At 41.5% G+C, this 25588-nt stretch overlaps 1 protein-coding gene across 1 annotated transcript in view; it reads left to right on the forward strand.

The window, feature by feature from the left end:
• KCNH5 (potassium voltage-gated channel subfamily H member 5) overlaps positions 1-25588 on the forward strand; it is a 167136-nt gene that overhangs the window by 36914 nt on the left and 104634 nt on the right. Inside the window, exons 5-6 of the mRNA XM_052783445.1 lie at positions 4103-4218; positions 10740-11132. Of these exons, the coding sequence (XP_052639405.1) occupies positions 4103-4218; positions 10740-11132 (509 nt within the window). The remainder of the gene's footprint in view (positions 1-4102; positions 4219-10739; positions 11133-25588) is intronic.

Raw genomic sequence — 25588 nt, forward strand, 5'->3', positions numbered from 1 at the left:
ATCTGTGAGGACAGGCGGTCACTAATACATGGGATAAAATTATCGTTCTTTTCAAGTCTCTGTCTATAGAGGAAAAGAAAGGAGAGAATCATTTGAAGAAACATTGACAGCAGTAGGCAGCTATGCAAATTTTGCTTGGTCTATTTAAACATACACATTGGTTTTAAATATAATTCTGAACTTATCTAGTCTACAACAAGGTCAAGAAACAGAGAAATGTACCCTGTACAGATTATTTCAGACATGAGGCAGCCTGTATACATTTTCACCTTCCCACTCATACCCCAGCATCTTGCTGTTGCTATGTTTTTAATTCTCTTGGGTTGTAAATAGGAAACAAAAGAACTTGTTACTTTTTCACACTATTGCAGATGGATAGATTGGAGCAGGTAAAATAATGCCGGACCTTGTGCTGAATTAGAAAAAAGTCATGTTAGCATATTCCGTACTTCCAATGTCCAGAATCATGGGCTTCGCAGGGCTGGAAGAAATGTGAAAATGTGAAGCCTCTAAATGAAGCTGGAAGGGTTTTTGCAAAACGTCTGCTCTAGCACAAGCCAAAGCTTTGGTCTTGGTGGAGAAAGGACACGATGAAATGGTTTTCCCTGTGAAAAGAAGAGTTCAGACCAGATGAGCAGAGAGATAACCCTGAATGTTAAAACGTATGGCTTCTTTCTTTAACATGACATTGATGTTCTCACCAAGGTGGAAAGGGGGTATTTGAAAAAGTCATAGTTCCTCCTTTCTTTTTATTTTTACAGCAAAAGGATTGCTGTTAGGTGTGTGTCTTACCCCTCCAGCTCCTTGTGGCACACCTTCCCCAACTTCCTCAGGCTTTCTGTATTTGTGGTTAATGCAGAACAGATGTTTTTCTTACCTAAGATGATGACAAGGGGTTTCTTACCAGTTTTGCTTTTATAACAGGATAGGCATTTTTAAAAGCTATATTTTTGTGAGTGGGATCTCTCAGCCTGTGAAGCACCATGGGAAAGGATTTCTAGAGAGTACATGAAGCCATCTCCTACCATTGCCAGCCCCGACTCTTCTCCAAATCCTTATCTAATCACTGTACAGATCAATGCCCTAAACCTCAGAAAATAAAGTAAACCTTGAATCATTAACCACCAGAAAGGTCACAGAATGGTTGAGGTTGGAAGGGACCTCTGGGGGTCATCTTGTCCAACCCCCCTGCTCAAGCAAGGCCCCCCTACAACCAGTTGCCCAGGACCATGTCCATACAGCTTTTGAGTATCTCCAAGGATGGACAGTCCACAACATCTTTGGACAAGCTGTGCTAGTGCTCGGTTACCCTCACAGTAAAACAGTGTTTCCTGTTGTTCAGACGGAACCTCTTGTGTTTAATTTTGTACCCATTGCCTCTGGCCCTGTCACTGGGCACCACTGAAAAGAGCCTGACTCCGTCTTCTTTGCACCCTCCCTTCAGGTATTTATATACATTAATAAGATCTACCTTCCCTGAGCCTTCTCTTCTCCAGGCTGAACAGTCCCAGCTCTCTCAGCCTTTCCTCAGAGGAGACATGCTGCAGTCCCTTAATCATCTTCATGGTCCTTTGTTGGACTCTCTTCAGTATGTCCATGTCTCTCTTGTACTGGGGAGCCCAGAACTGGAAGTAGCACTCCAGGTACTGGCCTTACCTGTGCTGAGTAGACAGGAAAGATCACCTCCCTTGACCTGCTGGCAATACTTTGTCTAATGCAGCCAAGGATACCATTCGCCTTATTTGCAGCGTGGGCTCATTGCTGGCTCACGTTCAGCCTGGTCCACCAGGACCCCCACGTCCTTTTCTGCCAAGCCGCTTTCCAGCTGGGTGGCCCCCAACGTATATTGGTGCATGGGGTTGTACCTCCTTAAGTACAGAACTTTGTACTTCCCCTTGTTGAACTTCATGAGGTTCCTGTCAGTTGGAGTAGCTGACAAAGTTGAGATGTGACAAATGAGGAGGGCGTTCAGGACTGAATCCAACAGTTTGGCTGTGGTGGTTTTGGCTTTGCTGAGCACTTCTCCATCACTCTCGTATCAGCTCTGTGGGGCAGGGTGACAAACTAAAGCTTGGGGACTGGCCCAAATTTGTCCCCATGGACCACAGGGAAGCATCTTGCCAGGGGAAGAGGACACTGAGTGCGTGCATGTGTGTGTGTAAGTACCTGCCCAGGGTCTGGAGGTGCATGACCACCTTCCCGGAGGAGAGCTGCTCTTTTTCTCTGGTTCTTGCAGCGTGGTTGCAGCATGCCAAAACCAATCAGCTGGATGCACTGTGGCCTCCAGCAATTATGAGAAATGTCGGGGCAGAGCTGTCACGATGCTGTTACCATGCTCACTTGCTCTTTGAAATCACTGGCTAAGAAAGGTAAAGAACAGTTCTGACTTTTGTCTTAAAGCTGTCTCCTTGCCACAGTTTTATAGACAGTTAGGAAAAAGAAAACCACAAGAATATTTTCTAGAAATTAATAGTCCATTCTCGGATCACTATGGTCTCTCTTGACCTTGTTTAATACAGAAAGTGCATGTTCCTAATTGAATATCCCTGTAAGCTCGAGAAGCATGAAGCATATCCGAAGTTCACATTTAAGGTTCAGATTTGAAAAGTTAATAAAATACTTCTATTTTTTACCTTTTCCCAGTGCATTTTTAATGTGCATTTTTGAGGTCATATATAAATAGCCAGACACAAATGGTTTGTGCTGTGCTGGTGGTGTATCGTGGTATTGAGATCCGTTCTGATTTCTAAATTATGAGCAATGGATTTACATTTGCGTGAATGTGATATATATGTGGTAAATTGAAAAGCCAAACTGTGAATTATTTTTTTCTTGAAGTTTTATCGTATTGTCTGTTCTCTGCTCTTCATTTTATCTACCCCAGGGCTTCTCTTAACTTTCCAAGTCCCTGACTCCTATCAGACAACAGGCGTTTAAAAATAAACCTAGCTAAAATGGAAATGTTTCCTTTCTCAGATGTGACATTTTCCCCAATTTTCAGCTACTCAGCATTCAAATTAAATAAAAGTAAACCCTTCTCCTGAACCCCTTTCCTGTCCATAAGTTGTTTGATATTTTATACACACCCGTGTAGTAAAATAGCAGGTTATACCTGGCTAAACCAAATGTTGAGCATCTCCTTCAGTGCTCTTGGGGAGGCATTTCCTTCCTGCAGATATCTGGATTTTCAATTTTCCTGCTTAACACTGAGGTGCTACACTGTTTAAACCCATGGCGTTTTCTTTGCTACTGCCGATCTACCTCATCCCTTGACGTATCCACGCCAGCTGTCACATTTGGGCGTTTTTCCAGCAGGAATGACTTGATGACACGTTCCCGGGTCAGTGCTGCTGTCGTTAACAAACTCTGATTGCTCCTTTCTGAATGCTGCAGAAAAAATTCCCCAGGGGTGGCCCAGTGTGTGGGTCTCAAGCTACCATTAAGGCAGCTTGTTTATCATTAGTTTAACAGCTAAATATATTTCTTAATGCCATTTAAAATCTAGTGCTTAATCTGTCTTTAAAGTCTTAATGATACTTTTTTTTAGTCTGAAGCACTGCTGTTGTTGCAGCCCTGAATTTTGCTGGGTTTTTTTTTTTTTTATTTTTAAGTTTTAGTTTTGTCCCAGAAGTCTAGTTGGGGCAAGAAACAGTGAAGACTTAAGGATCAGACTTTCGGGGCTGCTCCAGTGGCCCTGAATCAGCAGGAGTCTTTCTGTAGCTGGGGAGGATTTTACTTTAGCAGGATTTGCTGGGAAGCTTTTGCATTAACTTCGGTGGCTTAGAATTAGATTTCAGCAGCAGAGTAACTCCCCAGAAGGCTGAAAGCACAATGTGATCCCTCTAACACAATGTCTCCAAAAGGCAGAAGAAAGAACGAGCCAGAGCATTTTGATTTTACTCAGATTTACTCGTGGTTGCCTTGAAGCAGCAGTATTTTTCCTCTTTTGCAAGGTCTTTAAGCCTGGAGCCTGAAGCTGTTCTGTGCAGCAATTTAGAGGAACTATTCAAGTCTGAGCCTAAATATCAGTGAACACGAAGGAGATTTACTAGTGATGAATAAGGTTCGAGTACTTCTGACACGATTTCCTTCTTTCCCGCAGGTTGGACAAAGTTTGCTCGGTTGACGCGGGCCCTGACGAACAGCCGGAGCGTACTGCAGCAGCTAACACCGATGAACAAGGCCGAGGTGGTGCACAAACACTCCCGGTTAGCCGAAGTAAGTGGGACAGACATGAGCCCGCTCCCTTCGTAAGGCAGGAAGAGGTGGGGGGAAGAAACCCCTAATTCCCATTAATAAATAATATTTTTAGAGGAACATATCTCCCAACTCTGATTTTTTTCAGCCTCTCCTCTGCTCATCCTAAAGCAGCACTATGTGCCAAGCCCATGTTTCTGGGACAGGTCATGCTCTTTCAGTCACGAAAACAGTCTCCATAGGTCACTTTTACTTACATGGCCTTATTTCTGTGCATGCAATTCTCAGTTTGCTGGTTGTTGTTTAACTTGGGGTGCACAGTGTACACCTCTACGTGCTGTCTCACAGCAACATGGAACCAGACTTGATGTCTTTGAGCCCTGTGGATCGTTGCTTACTCTCCCAGGGAAATGGGATTGTTTGAGAAACCTCTTCGGAAGTATCCCTGTCTGGGTCCCTGGGGTTGTACAGGCACACTGACTACATTTATACCTTAACCTTGACTGTCTTGCAAAGTCATTCCTGCAATAGTTTGCTCATAATTTTTTTCTTCAGAACTGATGAAATGAACTCTTTGGCAGGTTGCAAACATCTCCTTAACAGTGCAGATGGTGCAACAAGTGAATGCCTTCAGGTTAACTGATGAAACGGAGGTACTGCTTTCATCTTCATGTCCATTGGTAATGAAAAATACACAGGGCAAAAATATATGGGCTACTGAAAATGACAGCTCTAGCCACCTTGTGCCGGAGAGCTTGTCCTGGGTTTGATGCTAAGAACTGGTAGCAGCTTTAAATGGGTTTTTTTTGGTTCCCTTTCTGGTTTTAGTGGACTTCGATAATAAAAACTCTATTTAAATTAATATCAGAATGGAAGCCCACAGTTTTCAGGTGTTGTCAGTGTGATGTTTTCCTTTGAATTATCCCATACCAATAGTTTGGATGACTGCTGAGTTACTCTCACATCTTGCTTTTCTAATTCATGACATTTCAGTGTTCTGTAAATCCCATTATATCCATTACTGGTTTACAATCATAGAATCACAGAATGGTTTGGATTGGAAAGGACCTTAAAGATCATATAGTTCCAACCCCCCTGCCATGGGCAAGGACACCTTCCATAGACCAGGTTGCTCAAAGCCCCATCCAGCCTGGCCTTGAACACTTCCAGGGATGGGGCACCCACAACCTCTCTGGGCAGAACCTCTTGTTCCAGGGCCTCACCACCCTCACAGTGAAGAACTTTTTCCTTACATCTAATCTAAATCTACCGTCTTTCAGTTTCAAGCCATTACCCCTTGTTCTATCACTACATGCTCTTGTAAAAAGTCCCTCTCTGGCTTTCTTGTAGGCCCCCTTTAGGTACTGGACTGCTATAAGGTCTCCCTGGAGCCTTCTCTTCTCCAGGCGGAACAACCCCAATTCTCTCAGCCTTTCTTCATAGGAGAGGTGCTCCAGCCCTCTGATCATCTTTGTGGCCTTCCTCTGGACTTGCTCCAACAGGTCCATGTCCTTCTTATGTTGGGGGCCCCAGAGCTGAACACAGTACTCCAGGTGGGGTCTCACAAGAGCAGAGTAGAGGGGGAGAATCCCCTCACTCAACCTGCTGGCCACACTTCTTTTGATGCAGCCCGGGATATGGTTGGCTTTCTGGGTTGCAAGTGCACATTGCCAGGTCATGTTGAGCTTCTCGTCAACCAACACCCCCAAGTCCTTCTCTGCAGGGCTGCTCTCAATCCACTCATCGCCCAGACTGTATTTGTGCTTGGGATTGCTCTGACCCAGGTGCAGGACCTTGCACTTGGTCTTGTTGAACTTCCTGAAGTTCACATGGGCCCACCTCTCAAGCCTGTCAAGGTCCCTCTGGATGTCATCCCTTCCCTCCAGCATGTCAGCTTCACCACGCAGCTTGGTGGTGTTGGCAAACTTGCCAAGGGTCCACTCAATCCCACTGTCCATGTCACTGATAAAGATGTTAAACAGTGCCGGTCCCAATGTGAACCCCTGAGGAACGCCACTTGTCACTAGTCTCTGCTTGGACGTCAAGCTGTTGACCACAACTCTTTGAGTGCGACCATCCAGCCAATTCTTCACCCACCGAACAGTCCATCTGTCAAATCCATGTCTCTCCATTTGAGAGGCAAGGATGGTGTATGGGACAGTGTCAAATGCTTTGCACAAGTTCAAGTAGATGATGTCAGTTGCTCTTTCCTTAGCCACCAACACTGTAACCCCATCGTAAAAGGCCACCAAATTTGTCAGGTATGATTTGCCCTTAGTGAAGCCATGTTGGTTGTCACCAATCACCTCCTTATCTTCCGTGTGCCCTAACATAGTTTCCAGGAGGATCTGCTCCATGATTTTGTTGGGCTCAGAGGTGAGACTGACTGGCCCGTCGTTCCCCGGGTCTTCGTTTTTTCCAGGGAGTTATGTTTCCCCTTTTCCAGTCAGTGGGAACTTCCCCAGACTGCCACAACTACTCAAATATGATGGATAGTGGCTTAGCCACTTCATCTGCTGGTTCCCTCATGATCCGCAAATGCATCTCATCAGGTCCCATGGACTTGTGCACCATCAGGTTCCTTAGATGGTCTTGAACCTGATCTTCTCCTACAGCGGGAAGTTCTTCATTCTCCCAGTCCCTGTCTTTGCCTTCTGCATCTTGGGCTGGAGCACTTGCCAGTGAAGACTGAAGCAAAAAAGTTGTTGAGTACCTCAGCCTTCTCCATGTCCTGGGTAACCAGGTCTCCAGTTTCCTTCTGGACAGGGCCCACATTTTCCCTAGTCTTCCTTTTATCACTGATGTACCTACAGAAGCTTTTCTTGTTGCCCTTGATGTCCCTGGCCAGATTTAATTTTATCAGGGCTTTAGCTTTCCTAACCTGATCCCTGGCTACTCGGGCAATTTCTCTGTATTCTCCCCAGGCTACCTGTCCCTGCTTCCACCCTCTGTAGGCTTCCTTTCTGTGTTTGAGTTTGTCCAGGAGGTCCTTGTTCATCCATGCAGGCCTCCTGGCATTTTTGCCTGACTGCCTCTTTGTTGGGATGCATCGCTCCTGAGTTTGGATGAGGTGATCCTTGAATATTAACCAGCTTTCTTGCGCCCCTCTTCCCTCCAGGGCTTTATCCCATGGTACTCTAGCAAGCGGATCCCTGAAGAGGCCAAAGTCTGCTCTCCTGAAGTCCAGGATAGCAAGCTTGCTGTATGCCCTGCTCGCTGTCCTAACGATATGGAACTCTACCATTTCATGGTCACTGCAGCCAAGGCTGCCCTTGAGGTTCACATTCCCCACCAGCCCCTCCTTGTTGGTGAGAACAAGGTTCAGCATAGCACCTCTCCTTGTTGTCTCCTCTTATCACTTGGGGAAGGAAGTGGTCATCAACTCATTCCAGGAACCTCCTGGGTTGCTTATGCCCTGCTGCGTTGTCCCTCCAACAGATATCGGAGTGGTTGAAGTCCCCCATAAGGACCAGGGCTTGTGAACGTGAGGCTGCTCCTATCTGTCTATAGAGGGCCTCATCCTCTTGGTCTTGCTGGTCGGGTGGCCTGTAGCAGACCCCCACTACAATGTCACCTGTCCCTGCCCTCCCTTTCATCCTGACCCATAGGCTCTCGGTCAGTTCCTCACTCATCCCCAGGCAGAGCTCTATGCACTCCAGCTGGTCATTCACATAGTGGGCAACACCTCCTCCTCGTCTCCCCTGCCTCTCCTTCCTAAAGAGGCTGTACCCTTCTATTCCAATGCTCCAGTCATAGGAGCCATCCCAGGACCACTATTAGAGAAAAAGTAATGGCATTGAGTCACAGCAAGGAAGATTTGGATCAGGCTGTAGGAAAGGTGCAGGTAAAGGAGAAGGTTGTACTTGGGAATAGGTTGCTTGGAGAGTGTGCAATGTCCTCTCTTAGAAGTCTTTTGGAGCTGCAAAGTGCTTTGTAGGCAAAGTGCTGTGAGGACTGCAGAGTGAGTGGAGGTACACCGTTGCTGTACAGGTCCCATTCTTCATACTTCTGTGTCTGAGGAGGAGCGTTATCATCACAGCTCATCCCTTGCAGAACATACTGCCCATCTTTATCAGGCTTAACAGTTATCAGCTATTTTCATTAGTTGTATACAAGAAAAATTCAGAGAGTCTATGATGAATGCAGCTGACTAACAAGATATTGTGTATTCTTTAGTGGTTTAAAATTAAAAATTCATGCAGCATGAAAGAAATAATCATTATAGTTCAGTGGTCTCCACAGCCACTTGCCACCCACTCACCATGTCAAACTCAGCATGATATTATGTTAAGAATAACAATTATGCTTTTACAGTATCATGGGAGCTCCTAAGCACTCCACTACCAGAGGCATAGGGAACTATCAAGCATATGTTCATCGTATTTGGCTTGAACCCTAAGCAGCTTATTACTCCAGCTATAGTGAGGCTGTTTCCAGCTCCTGCCCCAGTGAACATAGTAGGGAACAAATAGGTCTGGAGAAACCAAGGAAAGAAGTCCCAGTCCTGATTTATCATGACAGTAGAGAGTTGACCACAGATGAGTCCAAAGAGATAACTGGAGATAATGACTAGATTATGAGTCAGCCAAAATTGTGTGTTAAATGCAGGGGAAAATTCTGGCATTGGAAGAAGTTTCATGGATTTGCACAAAGGCTGCTGTGAAAAAATGACTGTATCGATCATTGCTTTTATTTGAGGGAAGGACCCATGGATCCACCAGCGCGTTCAGTGTGCCATGGTGGCCAGCTGAACCTTGCCTACTGAGTGGTTACAGTAGTGCTGTTAGTGAGACTTGTCCTGGTCACTGGGGAAGGAACACCTAGAGGTTGACAGTTTTATGGGTCTCACCGGGGGTTTGGCATTTGTGAGAGTCTCTGGTGAGTGCCATTGGGACCACGCTGCTCGGTGTCCGTTGCTGTTGAGCTGAAGCTCAACACATGGCTTTGTGTTAGACCAAAGCTGGTGCGATATGAGGCTGTTGACAAAGGGAGCGGCCATGCTCTCCTGGAAGTCTCTGCTACACTCTCCCTGCTGCCTGTGTAGTGGGTCTAGTGGTTTTCTGGCCACAGGATAAATTTGTGCAACTCAGCTGACTCTGCAGAAAACAAATGGCTAACTAATGTAACAATAAGTTAGTTTTTCATCATGTCAATTTAACTGACTTTCCTTACAGGTCATGATTGCTAAATCTGACCTTAGGGAGGGTGGGAACAGGTAGGCAGAAGCAGGTCTGCATCCCATCAGGTTACAGCCTGACATTGGGCTAGATTAGGCATGTTGGGAAGCCACATCCTCCAACGCGGCGTGAGAGAGGCTGCTGTTGTTGTCCCTTGGTGATTTCTGAAGAACAGATTTTCAGTAGATCTGGACTTTTACTGTCTGATCTCAGTAACAGCTTTCTCATCTTAAAAATCAGACTGCAAAGAATTAATGGAGAATCTGTATCTGTGGTACTTGAGTTCATATCCTTAGTTGTTGAGCTATTTATTGAGAGCCATTTAGTCCTCTTCATCGAGGAAGCACCCTGCGTTTGATCATTTTACACATATGGGACTGCTATTTGCAATCCAGCTGTCCCTGCAAATATGGTGCATCAGCTCCAATATGGGACAGGTGTAGGGCTGAAATGAGTTTTAAAGTTGCTGGAATTATTTATTTTATCCCATACAGACTTGAGATCCCCAAATGTAAAAGGTGTTACTAGTTCCAAAATATAAATAAATCTTTCAGTTGTCAGCGCAACATATTGCCACGTTGTGTGTTCCTTTGTGCTTTTGTTTCTTGTGTTGGACTGAGATAAAAGGAAATTAGATTAGCTGGGAGGAATGTCTTAAGTGAATTTGGCTTGGCTCTTTTGCAATGTTTTCAGTTCCACATTTTACAAAAGTGAGCATGCAGGAGATTATAGTCATACAGAAAAAAGAAAAGAGAAGTAATTACAAGAAATAAAAGAGAACCCACTAGTGATATTGAGCTTGTAAGAGCAACAACTTTTTGAAGAAAATGAGAAGGAAGCATGATATTGCCAGGGTGTTCGGGCAGAAATTGTGCACGCAATGCTTCATTTTAGAGAGAGGTCAGCCAGCAAGGCTGAAATCTGGTTTACCTTTGATAGGGTATTTTTCTGGCTCAACAGTGGTTTAAAAAAGAGGTCAGGCATGAAGCATTAGTCTTGTAACGCTTCCAAATATGAATGAGTACTCATGTTCATAACTGCAGAGCATAAGCTGGTGTGGCAGTACCCACAACCTGTTTATGGAGCCTGTCTGCCCTTGCTGTTCGCATGGTTTCCCCTCAGTCCACCTGCAAAGACCTCCCTTTTTGCAACAATATCCTTAGATGCTATGCTGCTCCCACTCATCGAGGGATACCTGCCTCCACACAGTCTTAATAAATCAGATAGTTTAGAAACTGCGGGTTGACTTGCAATGTCCAATGAACACAGCCCCGTCTTTGTGCTGTTACTTACAGAAATCCGTAAGACCCCTTATTGCATCATATTAATCGAAAACAGTAACATTTGCTTTTCTGTCTTTTACAGGTTCTCCAGCTGGGATCTGATATTCTTCCTCAGTACAAGCAAGAAGCTCCAAAGACTCCACCACACATTATACTACACTATTGTGCTTTTAAGACCACTTGGGACTGGGTCATCTTAATTCTAACCTTCTACACAGCAATTATGGTTCCATATAATGTCTCCTTCAAGACAAAACAGAACAACATTGCCTGGCTTGTGCTGGACAGTGTCGTGGACGTTATTTTTCTGGTTGACATTGTTTTGAACTTTCATACGACCTTTGTTGGCCCTGGTGGAGAGGTTATATCTGATCCCAAACTCATACGGATGAACTACCTGAAAACGTGGTTTGTGATTGATCTTCTGTCCTGTTTACCATATGACATCATCAATGCCTTTGAGAATGTAGATGAGGTAAGTGATTGTAGTCTGCCTCAAAAGGATTGTTTTAGTTAGGAATTAGTTTAGGAGCATGCTACCAGGCATCTGGCAGCAAACAGAGGCAACTGAAGCTCTGTGCAAATATGCAGGGATGGCCTTAAAACTGCTGGGCTTTACCTACACAGCATTCCTGTGTTGGAGAAGAGGTGTCTTATGATTTTAGTTCCATGTGTGGATGTGTACATTAATGGATGTGAGTTTTAGAATCACTTGCTTGTCATCCAAAAGCATTGTTGCATGTCCGTATCAAAATGGTCTGGACCAGTTGGGATGTCCCCCTCCCACAGCCTCCCTTTTCATCTCATACCCAGTGATTGCCTTTAAGCAGTCCTAATCCATTGCAAGGCCTAGACTAATATGGCTTGATGTAACTAATCAAAAATCCTGAAACTGGTGGCAAATTTGCCACTGACTTATACGAAAGTGGAGAATGCCTCTGAATGAGCGTTTTTAAAATCCTGCCTAGGATTACTTTTTGAACCATGCTGTAATTTTCTTTTTCTGGTGATGTCTTTTTAAATGTCTGATTGAGAAGGAGATTTATCTCCATTTTTTAAAACAGTTCTTGAGCTACTGCTGGAATTTTAGAAACTGTTTGAGGAGAGGAAACATAAATATCTTAAACGGACACTGAATTAAAGCTTTTTAACTGCTAAACGTATTAACATTTACAAAATCGAGCTTGCAGCCTAAGATAATAGAGAAAACAAGCAATAACTACAACAAATAATGTATGCATAAGTCAGTGCAGAGAAAATTCATTATTAAAATGGAACTATAATGGCATTAGAACTTGTTCTAATTTTTCTCTAGAGCCTTTTATCTTTAGGGCCATAAACAGATGAAAAAGCCTCTGTTCATTTTTTAACATTTTAGCAGTTTTTTCTTCAAACACCATTGAGCGTTTTTTTTGGTTGGGTTGTTTTTTTTTTTTTTAAATTCGCAAATTCTGCAGTTATATATCCTTACTATATAAAATCTACATTCTTGTTTTTTAATGCAGACTTTGGTGCAGATTTTGCAGAGCTCCTTTAAAATTCCATCCCTGTCTCTGTGCTGAGTACCATCTTTTGACATTGTTCCATTTTATTTATAGCAAATATGACAGAAGTGATAATACTTGCAGCTTAAATTCAAGATCATATGAGGGCTGCCCGTCTGGAAGCAGGTTGTACAGTCAGGCTGTGTAAGGAGGTGGTATTATCAAGGTTGTAAATATAATACAGCTTTTCAAGATAACCAATTTCATACTAAGAGGAACCTGATTTTTATAAAAAAGCAGCATTATCTCCAGATTTTTGTGCTTTAATATGTAAAACAAACAGAAAATTTCTGTGCCCAAGCAGTACAGATTTAAGCAATGAGCTTAACCTCTTTCTCTAACGTATAGATGGGAAATAAACCATCTGCAACATTTGTCACAGTGAAGGGAATCGTTGGCATAGTGAATTATAAGTGAGGCACACTTAAAGTGGCAAACTTTAACTAAAATGTAATAACAATAACAAGGTATCATGAGCTCCAGTGATCCTACAGCTGCTATCATTTACCTTCAAACAAATGAAATATCAACTCCTTTTTAATAAAAGATCCAATAGTAACATTTCTTTCTTGTGAAATGGTGTGTTACGGCCCTGAAGCCTCCAGCAGACATTGGAGTACTTGATTTCAAACCCCTCCAATTCCAGTTTTGCCTAGTGCCTGAAAAGAATTGAAATGATTTTGAAAACAGGTATGTAAACAGTCAGTCTTTCCTCCTTGGGTCTACATTTTCCCTTTTCTCTGTCCTCCAAGGGAGATTTTTTTTTTTTTTTGTGATATGTCTTTGTTTGTGACATTTAAGTCTTTTGAGCTGGTTGGTGTGTTCTCGGTGGTTGTAGTTATTAATGCTCCTTATCTTCATTTGGCTTTTAACATTTATTTTAACTAGTGCTTCTTTTCTGGGATTTAACTTTTTGGCCCACTAGCAGTAGCGTGCTCAAACACTGTTCATAGGTAAAGAATAAGTAAGTCGATAAGCTTAATTTGGAAGAAATTCTGATTGATTAAAAGGAGCGTATTTCTCATGAGAAGGTGAGTGTTTCCTCCTTAAGGCATGTAGGAGAGAGAAGAGTTCTTTTAGTTCTTGATTCTGGTAGGTTTTAGCTCTTTATCTTGGCCCTGGGTGTTGGATAAGGGCATTTGTCTTTAGCATTAAAGTTGGTAATTGTGGCTTTTCAGAAAAAGTTAACAGAAAATCAGAGCTTAGTGGTAAAGACCTTGGGGGCAGGTCCTGGTGCTCTTTGAGTTCTTGTTATGGTGGTGAAGGATGGACCCAAATCAGAGTGAATAGCCCTAAAAGCCATCTGAGTGAAATATGACTTTCCAAATTTCCCTTGAGTGTCCCACCTCCATCCCTCTTTTTTCCACATAAAGCATCAAATACACTTTTGTTAGTTGTTAAGGGACTAGGTGAGTAGGGGGACACACCACTGCAGGCAGTTCCTTTTCCTCCCTATGGGCTGGTCTCTCATGCATGAGGAAGGATACAGCCAAGGAAATTTAGGTTTGTGTCTCTCCGTTGTAGATGTAGACTACTATGTGTGATACAGATGCTTGAAGGTTCTCATGCAGAGGCTGCTGAGTTATTGTATAAGGTCCGTTATGCACCTGAGTGCTATTTTATAATGTCAGAATTAAGGAGATAAATCGAAAGATTAAAAAAAGGAGATTGAAAAAAGGAAATGTGAGTTTTCTTACTGAGGGTTGGAGTTCTGCAAATGCAGTCAGTCTTGGCCAGAGTAGGAACAGTGTCATTTCCATCATGGACAACATTAGGCCAAGGCTGGAGTCTTGTGAAATTCCCACCTGAGGCAAACATGACTGCAAATCAAAGTTATTTTGTTGTTGAGTGGATGTAGAGCCTCAGTAGAAGGATATAATGAAAAGGATTATGACACACAAATTGAGAACTGGGGGGATTAAGATGATTTGAGGCAGAATTAGCGGTGTAGGTTTCCATGCCCGGAGTCACAGAGCCAGGCTGTTGCAGTCTGCTCAGGGGGATTTGGATGTATGACAAGGAGGGGGAAAGGTGAGATAATGAGAAAGAGAGATACCTTGCACAGCATAGAGTGATCTAAATTGATGTGATGGATGAGGAATTAAGTGGCTAAGTGGTATTGAAAGGGTAGGAAAACAAGGTAAAATAGGCTGGAGAAAAATGAGCTAAGAGAAAGGAAAGTGGAATCCTTAGTGGGATATGTACTTTATTTAAGAAAATTGGTAGGTTGGTAGTCCTAAAAAATCAGAAAAATGCATGGCATCTTTTCTAATTGGGAAACATTACTTGCACTGAAATATATTCTGGCTAAAACAAAGCCGTACAGAAAACCTTTCATATATAAAAGCGTGAGAAGGGACACTGTAGAACATACTGAGGAATCCAGCCAATTTTTAAGGTACGAACCAGAATAGAGGGTGTGTGCTGAGAGTCTCTGAATCTAGGCTGACTTTTTTTTTTTTTTAAGTAAAAGAGTTCTCTGAAACTTCAGATTTAGTCCAAAAGTGCATGTCTGTCTGGGTGTCTGTCTGTCTCCTCTTTTAACTAAAAAAAATAAAGAAAAGAAGTTTGGAGTAATGTGGGATATGGTGTTTAGATCTAAAGATTTTGGTCACATGAAGTTCCTGTTGTTATTAGGCTGTGAATTATGTAGTGACTGGAAGTTTGATGTTTGTCTTAGAGTTACATGAAGCCATTCTAATTTTTTCCCTGAGTACTTGGGTGTATGTATCAACTCTTTCCATTGGTGTATGCACCTTCACTTATATTTCTAAAAACATGACTCCCTACTTTTGAAGCTAGAGAACTATGTTACCTTCAGGCTTAGCCTTTGTATGTGTTCTGCCTACTAGAGAGAGATAAGTATCCAACCTCTGTCAGTCTGGGCTACCAGAAGATTGTTTATAGCAGGGGTAACCATCAGTTCCATACAAATCACAATCATCAGAGTTACACTGTGCTGAAATTGTCAGCAGATGGGTTTACAGTGTGCCTGAGGACGCTGATCCCATTGCTTGTTCAGATATGGTCAAACCGTGCTGCAACTCCCTTTGGGACCAAATGCACGGATTTATATCCCAGGGAAACCAGAATGTTTTGCAGGTGCTTGGCTCTTGTCCCCACATGGAGCTATGCAATTGGGAGAGTACGTGGAGCTGGAAGGACCTCAGGTACCCACACTCACGTACAGGCACACTGATACAGTGCTACAGAGGCTGCATTTGAGCCTCTGTAAATTAGTACATAGGAGTAGAAGACTAGGTGGATGGACAGGCTTTTGGCCAAATGGAAAATGCTTCCACAAATCAAGTGTTAAATACCGCTGAAAAAGCCCCCTTTGCCATTTTGAAAAATATTGGTGTGTGTTTTTTTTTTTTTCTTTTCTGGGAATTTTCACTGAGATTCATGAATTTCTGAGTTTGTAATGAAACAAAACCTAGAAGCTTGATCTCATCTCTGCCAGAAACATGGCCCTAAAATGACATGGCACATATTGCAAAGAATGGGACCAGATGTCAGGATGGTACCTACAGATAGCCAAATAGATGGTTTTCAAATGAGTTGTATAAAAGATCATCCTCTCTGCAAAAATTAGTTTTCATGAGCCAATGGCTGGAAGTGAAAGCAGACAAATTTAAATGACCTAAAACTCTGAAGTTTTATGTCTATTGTTTAATAATGTAAAACTACATGACCCAACGGCCTTTAAAATTTAGTGATCTGTGCGGGACATATTAAGGCATGGGATCCTTGTAATTGTAACCTTTTAATTACTATTATCAATCTATTTCAGCAGTAGCAGAAACTTGTTTGCATCACTGCAATTAATAGCAACTAAAATAGCAATGTCTGTAAATTGAAAGCAAATAAAAGCTGATACAACTCGTTTAGCTATATTCACATCAGCAGTGCTTTACTGCAAACATTCCTTTTTCGGGAGATGTTTGAAGAAGGGTTTATGGACCCCAGTCTGAGTGGCATATGCAAGGCGAAGATAAATTGGCGTGTTTCAAGAATGTGGCTTTGGCTCTGAAATAAAGTCTATGGCTAGATACCTTTCTTAAATCTAGGTGACTGACACGGAGAAACTAATTCCCAGAACTAAATCCTTGCTGCAGCCAAGTGTTAAACTATGATGAAAACTCCTAGCAACATAACGACAGACGCACTAAGCCTGGGACCTGGCATTTTCCCCTTTGTTATGCAGTTGGAAGGCAATTAAATATGAAGAATACTGTCATCCTGCTGTAGTGTGCAGAAAACCACAATCTAATAATACAATGGCTTGGTTACAATGTCCAAATATAAATGTATCCACCTTTGGCAGATTATGTAGATGGTCAACTGTATTCACCCCTGTCGCTTATTCACCCCTATCACCCTATTGCACTTAGTTGCAAAGTCACATCACATCTCTTTAGCTGTTATTGAAGCTAAGGTTTTATTCAAGTTCTGCCACTGTTTAATTACCAGCTTTTTTAATGCTCTACAAGGTCTAGGATATTTCTGCAGGTTCCCCTGTGGAGGCGCATGAATGTCATCTTGATGTGAGGGGCAACTTGTGAAGGGAAGGGCCTGAACGGGAGTCGATGCAGGGGGTGGTGGGAGAGCAGGCAGGGTTGTCCCACGAGATGGATGTGACCTGGTAGCCTTGTGCTGCACTGCTCTGATGCGGATTATGGCATACTGAACTTTAATTATATGTCTCAGTGATCTTCCCCTCCCCCCCCCCTTTTTTTTTTAATGTGTTGTATATGTTACTGGGAAGCAGATGTTGGGTACAAGCCATTTAAATCAAATCTTTAGTCAGAGCTGTATTAAGTGATGCAGAGTCCAGTTGAGGCAAATTGTGTGTGGAGTACTTTCAAGGGGAGCTTTGAGTCTTGCGTGATCCCTTCGCTCACAACGGAGGGGAAGGCTTACAAAGGAGACGAGGCAAATTAAATAATCCAGTCAGATACTCACTGAAATAATGCTGATGGGAGTAGCACAAATCCACGTTACTGAGGTTGCTGTGCACAGCCGTCAATGGGAGGAAAAGAGTTGCAGGCTTAGGGACGGGCGATTGCTCTGCACAAAATGGAGACAAGGTACAGCCTAGGAGAAACTAACTGCATGGCTAATACCAGAATTAGCAAAGTTTTACTAGCGAGACAGCCTTGTAACTTGCTGTGAGTCTCTATTTTGTTCAAGACTGCATCGGTGTTACATCTACCCTTTGGCATCAAGGGTATGTGTAGTTCCAGAAGTACTTGCAGAAACATTGCAGCTCAGGTTACTCTCTCCAGATATTTCTTTTCTTTTTATTCCTATATTGTCATAGGAAATTTGTAGGTCTAAGTTCAGTATCCTGCTCAGAAGCTGTCCCAACCAATGTGACACACCTTCCTCTCCCTCCCATTTCATCCTCTATCCACCTCCCCTAAATAAGTGAAAATTATCAGATTTTATGATATCATCTTCTTTTTTCCTCGGTTGGGCACACTGCTGCACTGACAAATAAATAGTGCAAGATGCCACATCCCCCTTACCTTGAATCTAGAAGAAATATTTTGAAATCGCCCTTCTTTTTATAACCTCAGTTATTCACTGTTTGAAATGTATTGCATTGTATAGTTGTGCCATAAACAATTCACTAGAAGTTTATTTATAATGTTATAGCTTATTGACATTTGTGTTGGGGGGGGGGAAGAAAAGCTCCCCCATCCTCCTGGAAAAAAAAAGATAAATCTCAAGCAGTAAATTTAGAGGTGCTTTCAGAGACTGCATGAGAAAACCTACTTGCTTTCATTTTGCTGTAAGGACTCAATTTTGCGCTCACTGCAGTCACTACTCCCATTGCTACCAGTGGTACAGGGTCAAGTATTAAATGGGCTCTGCTTGTATCTGGACCCAGGATCTAGACAGCTTGTGCAGAAGCAAAGCCCCTTGCTCCCGTGTCGATTTACATAATTGAATACAACCCTAAATTCAGTTCTTAAGGTGGTGATAAATCAGAAATGTTGCTTTTTTATTTTTCTCATTCCAGGATTTCGATTTGTAACTATGCAACTTTATTACATTAATTGTTTACCTAAAAAAGAAGGGTTTCTGAGATATGTTGGAAGATTTATTTTAACATTAACTCCAGTAAAGAAGCATTAAGGAGCTAACCAGGGATTTTAGAGCTAAGCTCTATTTAAGTAGCTAAGCTCAAAAATTTCTTTTGGGAATGACTTGCTGGTTAAATTTCAAACAGCCTATATGTCCTCCTGGATACCCCTCCTGTACTGCACAGAATAGTACCTTCTGGATATGTGCCTACAAGCTCACCCGCTCATGTTGGCAAGACTCACCATTTCAGTGGTTCCTAAAATCTGTAGGCACTTTTTGTCTTTTACATTGTGTACTATCATGTAACAACTGCTTGGGAAAGATTGCCCAAGGTTTACAAAAATGGTGCCTTTTCCACTGCTTCAAAACCAAATGCTGAACTATACCTTGACTTTACAGAATCAGCCAAATTATTTGTTTGGGTGAATTTTTTTTGTGTATAATTACTTCTGGTGAGGGAAAGGTAGTGAAAGTTTTGTCCATGGTTCTTTAAATAAAGTATTTGGACTGTATTTCAAAATGTACTAAGCATGGGATTCATCTGATGAAATGCAGGGCCAGGCATAGTCCACAAGGAGATACAGGCACGTTCAGAGTATGGCTCCTCGCGTTCTAAGATGCATCTCCAAAATAGGTCTCAGGAGTCACCCTGCCCTAAAATGCCTGTTTCTCTCTATTGACTGTAATGACATGCTAGTGTGACTAGCTCAGATGCAGACCCCTCCACGGTATAGTTTAGGCTGAGATGTGATGCGTCCACCCCTTGAGACTGTATTTGCCTCACTTCAACTTTTCAAAGGAAAAAACAAAAGCAGAAAAAAATAGTAGGGGTAAAACTCACCGGGACCTTTTGAGTCACTGAGTCATTGGTTTTGGGGGGCAGGTTCATCCTATCACCCTTCCCATAAACTGGTCGAAATACGCCTTAACTCATGGTGTCTGCAAATCTGTTTTAATTTGCAGTCTGCGCGTTTGTCCCTGTGCCAACCTTCTTGGTTAAATATTTCTTTTCCTTCCCTCATGATTATCTCCTTGATGTGCTTAGAAAGAACAGTCATCCCCTGTTCCCCTGCATAAACGTGCCCATTTTCTTTTCCTTAATCTAAGCAAACTGATCTCATCTAGAAACCTCATTTATGAAATGTTATGAAAATTTTCTTGGCCATTCCAGCTGCCTCTCTCTGCACGGAGTTAAGTTTGAATACATATCTTTAGGGCAGAGCTGTACGTATTACTCCAAGCGGAGAATTCATCTTCGCTTTGTAATTGGGGTTTGGCTTTTCCTCTTGACAGTGGAAACACTCAACTGATCTGTCCTGGAACTGGATTAACCTTTTCTGTGAGTGCAACCCACTGATTGCTCTGAGTCACTGTGGGATTGACCCATATACCCAAATACTTCTTTTTCTCAGTAATCTTCAGCTAAATATCTTTGTAGTTGCAGAAATTTTTGTTAATTTGCCCTGTAATGGATGCCTTGAGACTCTATGTTATTAAGCTTAATCACATTTTCCTTTATTCCCACCTGGTTATTCTTTGCATTAACAGTGTATTCCAAAGGTGTGCCATCAGCAGATTTTGTGGCCATATAATATTTCTGTTTACTTCACTAGGAAACCAACAAAATCACTGAGAATTGCGATTTGTAACTGTTGCTAGACTGCCTTTTAATGGATTCCATTTTGCCATCCTTTTCACAAGTTACTTTACAATCCCAGTTGTGGTCCCTGTTCTTTCTGTGTTTCCTAGTAATTTCACCCTTTGCGTTACTGAAATACTGCGTTTCTTTCATTTTGAAGATGGGATGTGTTATTAGAGAAAGCTATCAGGAAAACTTGGCTAGATCCCATCTAACCTTAGCTTAGCAAACCTATTGCTGCACTGATTGCATTTTGATTTATCTCAATGTTTCTAATTACTCCTTCCCTTAACATTTGTTCAGGTAATGTATCTATTTATTTCCTTCTTGATGCATTAGCTTTTCTGGAAAACATCAACATCATCTTTGAAAATTAAAGCTAAGAATTAATTTAATTTTTAGCCCAAGCCTGGATTATTTTTGCTTCATTGCAGCTTGTTCACTTTTGTTGTTCTTTTTTCATTTATGAATGTGGAGAATCTTTGGGTATTTGTTTTAATGTTCTTTACATGGAAAAGTTCAATGTGACATTTGGCAATTCTCACTCTCTCCCTATTCTTTTTGCCCTCTAGGGTGGAGCTTTCTGTTGATCAAGTTTTAATTTCTTATATATTGTCAGTTCTGTTTCAGTTTTTTTAACTTTGGGTGATTATTTACACATTTATAACTGATGCCCAGCTTTACAAGTCTTTCCCCTTCTTTGAGATACAACCTCTGGCTATTTTGTACCTTTTGCCAGGTGTCCTCTGCTGCCAGGTGTCTGACTCTCCTATCTCTCACAGTCCAGTTGTCTTCACTTACTATTTTCTATAGTTCAATATACTATCATTTATAATTTACCAGCTCTTGCCCTTTTGAGATCAAGAACTCCAGTCCAGTTTACTTTGTGATTGTTCATTTTTTTATGAACTGATTCAATTCCTTCTTCAAGCCAATGGGGATTTCTGCAAAATCCTATCAGAACCAAATGTAGTGTAGCATCACTTTCTGTGGAGTAATTGGCCATTCAATGAAGAAAGAAGCATGCTATTGCATCTGCAGAAAATCTCAGCCTACTGTTATTAATAGCATTTATTCTCCAGGCTCATACCGAGAAAGGTAAGTCTCACATTGTGAGGCTGTGCTCCATAATATCTATCTCTGTAATAACATCATACAGGTTTGGATGCTGCCCAGATCTGGGCTATCCCGATTTCTAAGGATGGTTTTAATTTCTCCTCCCATAAGCTGTGTAAGTGATAGGCTTCAGCTTCTTTTTATTCAGCAGGAGGGGAGAGAGACAGCTCCGGGAGGTGATTCATCCCGTCCCCGGCTGTCTGAGACGGATTGGGTGAATCACTCTTCTGACATGCCCCTCTCTTCACTCACCAGGGAGGAAAGCTGGACAATTCGCACAGACCGGGTGGTTGGCTGTAAGGTTTCACATTATGTGAGACGAATCCCACCCCAGGAGGGCGGTTAGAGCTCAGTCAGGGTGCGGCTGTGGTTTGTGCAGGTGTGCTCAAGCTCAATTTACATGAAACCATTTTGCTCTTGCACGGAGATAAAGAGCTCAGCCTGGGCTGTGAACTCCTCAGAGGGTTTGATCACTTTAATGGCTAGTTGTGCTGAATGCAGGTTGCTGTAATTGCTTGCATCTAGCTACTCTAAGCATATTAGCTTAAATTTAGCTTAAGAAAGTCGGTAGATACTGCAGTCATACCTTTGACTACAGTGGCAACATGCCCTACAGCATTTCATAGAAAGGTTCCCAGCTTTGGTTCTTGGCCACTCCATAAATTCTTCAAAACCACAATGTGCTGAACATCAAAACACAGTGAAAAGCTCTTCTTTTTTTTCCTCTGACCTTTTCTGAGACAGTGTTTTCTGCTAAATGATGCAGTACCGATCCCCATTTTCAGAGCCAGTAGGATTTCAGTTTTAGAACACATTTAAAATGCATGTTGCTTTTTTTTTGTTGCTGTTGCATATGTGCCCACAGCTAACAACAAATAAATAAAAAATCATGGAGTGAAATCTAATCAAAAAAGTGCCTAGAGTTAAAAACACGTTGTTCCCTAATAGGAAAAAAAAAAATGCACAAATTTACTATTTCAGCATACTGGGATTTAATTTTGAGATTTAAGCAGATTTTAGTATATTTGGATGGTAGAAACTAATGGCTGGTTTTGGTTTTATTTTACTTTTTTCAACACTTAGGCAATAATTTCCTACTGCAGAAAAGACTTACTATATTAGCAAGTAACCAGCTGATTAAATCTTTCACATCTTTTACAAAGATTCAGCTCTGCTATTCTGTTGCTCCTTCAGTGTAGAACAGACTCCACCTTCCCTTTCCTGGTTTAGGAGGACATCTCTGGCACTCACGCTAACTTGAATGATTTCCTGCACTTGTTAACCTTCATTTTCCTTTGGTGACAGTGTTCCCCTTATCCTCTTGTACATTTGGCTCTCGACCCCTGTATAACATGACTTTGACGGCTTCATCCTTCCTATTGCCTGGCTTATCAGGGATTCATTAAGCACAAGAGAACTTGGCTCCCTGTTCTTGCTCGAGATGCAGAGGTCTGTTCCCATGGCATATATCGCAATTGAAGGAAACATGTTTCTGAGCCTTGTGGTTGGAAAAGTTTAGCCAGGTGTAGACACACAGCTTAGACACTTCTTTCATCCTGGAAGACTGAAGTTTGACAATGTGGTAACATCTAGGATCTGAAATGGCAAGATTCAGGTAATATTAATAGGAAGGAGTGGTCCCTCTGCATTTCAGACAGAGTGCTGTCATCACTTGTGCCTCCACTATCAAACTGAATTTCCTTTCTTAGTATGTCAAGAGAATTTGAGAACACAGACTTTGCAGACTTTGCAAGGCGCTTCTGTCATGAAACTTGGGCTTTGTTTAATCATGAATGGCTAATTTAATTCCAAAGTTGAAAATCCATTCCTCAAGAATGTCTTTCTGGATAAATTTGACATTGTCCACATCCGTTGTGGTGCCTTCAGCTGTCTGCTAAATAGAAATGGTGGCACAGAAAGGGCTGGTTCAGAGCTACTGCTCGTGTCCTCTCCTGATCCAGTGGCCTTAGAAGTCATGGGGAAAGTCTCCTGTGACTCACACTTGTAGCACTTAAGTCAATGGTATGTATCAGATAGGAATTTGGTTCCAAACTTGACACACAAAATGCAATTCTGGAGTAGGTGGTTTTTCAGTTAAAAGATTTCTACAGCTGAGATGATTGAACATGAGGAAGCTGAATGTCCTCATCTGATTAAGACATGATCAAATACATTAGTCAAAACCTCAAGGGGCAGCATTACATGGTTCATAACATAAAGAGATATTCTCAGAGAACACAGACCAGCAGATATTGCAGACAATTGGCCCAACTGACTAAATATGGCAATAGAGTGACAAATGCTCCTCCCAGAAGGTTGGATCCTTGGTATCAAGAACGTGTGTTATTTACACAATGCTAGTGCCAAACAGGATTACATGCCATTCAAGGTTTCTAATCACCTCTCTGTTCCTTGAGTGCTAAGGTTACTTCAATTAGGGCTGATGCTCATCCTTTAGTAGAAGGATTTCCAAAATATTCATTATGGAGCATAAATACAGTTAAAAGAAAAATGAAATTAAAGGCAGCCAGCAATCAGTTGAGTTTAGAACACTGAATTTCTGAATAGCCCAAACTTAATTCAAGGCAGTTAGTCTTTCACATAATTTCCACCAAAGAGATCGTTGCTGAATCTGAGGCAGAGCTTTGTTTACTAACAATTGTGCATTTAATCATCAGGCGATTTTTTAAGTATAAAGGTACCAGCTTAACCCAACCCAGTACTTAAACAGTGCGATGCATCACATGTTCGTTTAGTATGTGCTTAATTGCTCTTTCCTAGGTAGTATTTTATGGAATAGGCTTTTAAAGCTTCCAGTATTGTCTTTATGTTTTGCAAGATTAGACATGAAATGTGAATGCTTAATAAATATATCTCTGATTTTTTGGCCTTAAAGTAGTGGGTCAGACTGAACTGGCTTTAAGACTTACAGTGAAACTTAAATGAATTTGGAAAGAATACATTTCAATGTCAGCTAAAATGAAACATTTCTCTTTGTTTTATACATAAGAGATGTGATTGTTACCTGTGCTTAGGAAAAAAAAAATCATAGCACAAACTTTCTCCCAGACTTTAAAATAAATGCTGCATTATATTAGTTGTACAACTGCTAAAATGTCCACATAAGTTAGACAGAGAAGATGTACTCTGGATGGAGGATGGAGTGTTGGACTGTAAACTCTGTTGAACAAGGGTTGACTCTCAGTTTGGATTTGTGCAGTAGAAAGAGCAGTGTAAGCCTTGCCACTGGGACGAACTTAAACTACTGGGTGCAAAAGGGGACTCCCAAGTTGAGATTCCAGGTCTTTTAACTCCTTCCCTAGCCTTAATCTTGGTAATGAACAGTGACTTTTTAAGTAAAATGGAAATAATGTATATCTCCTTGACCAATGCAATAGGACCTTCTCCTACAAAAAAAAAAAAAACAACCCCTGCTGTTTTCTCCCTCTGATTTCACAGCACGTTGTAAACTTTCAGAGTCAGGGTTAATTCACTGAAACGCACTGCAGATTAATTTTGCGAAATACACTATTAAACTACTCTGTGGTTTTCTTTTTTAATGTAGATATTGTTTCTGTGGGCCGTGACTCTCATTCAGTAGTCCATTGGCCCCAGTCCATTGTGTAATGAACATTGTAATGGACTTCCCAGTTTATTGGACAAGTTGACTGTTCAGAGTGCCTCACACATATATATCCCAAAGCAAATCAGTAGATATACATTTAGATGGAAATAAGAATGATCAACTACACCTGTCTCTTGTGTAAATGCAAAATACAGAAATCAAAATGGGAAAATTCCACTTCCCTCCATGGTATTAGTCATCATGAGAGCTTGAATGCAAATATAGAACTTCAATTTATTAAGGATTTGGGGATCTGAAACAAATTCCAACAGGATTTGAAAAGCATACAAGAACTTTGTCCAACAGATTACATCTAGAAATATCAGATGTATGTTACCCTTCAAACCTTAGTTGTGAAAAGAAACAGAGGTGCAAAAGAGATTAATGTTTTTCTGGTATGGAAAACTCCAGAAACTCCAGTCTTTCACTGTTTGATAATATAATTAGCCAGTGTTTTGACTAGACTGATTTGATAATGATGCATAGAAAAGGGCAATTTAATCTTGGCACAGTAACTAGGAATGTTTGCCTCATTGCTTTCTATGTCTTAATTTCTACTTTAAATTAAATGTCTTCAGCTTCTGAATGTTTTATATTAGAAACCTTCCTTTACAAACCTTCTATTTTGAGCCACTAATTAATTTAATGCCCAAGTTAGGTATATCATGGGATTGCAATAGATCAGGAACATATTTTTCTTCTCTTTCTGCATCTATAAACTCTATTAAAATACATTGCAAACCACTTGTGCACATTTCTTGTTCCCTCTCAGATGTTTCTATTAACTTTTTGATGGTTCCTGTGCTTCTATTCCCTGAATATTTGTACTTTAATTTATTTGTACTTCATTTATCTTGCGTGAAAAAAAAACATCGCACAAATACTTGCATTAGGAAAATATCTGCAATGTCTGT

Source organism: Harpia harpyja, chromosome 3 (assembly GCF_026419915.1).
Source record: "Harpia harpyja isolate bHarHar1 chromosome 3, bHarHar1 primary haplotype, whole genome shotgun sequence".
Taxonomy (NCBI): domain Eukaryota; kingdom Metazoa; phylum Chordata; class Aves; order Accipitriformes; family Accipitridae; genus Harpia; species Harpia harpyja.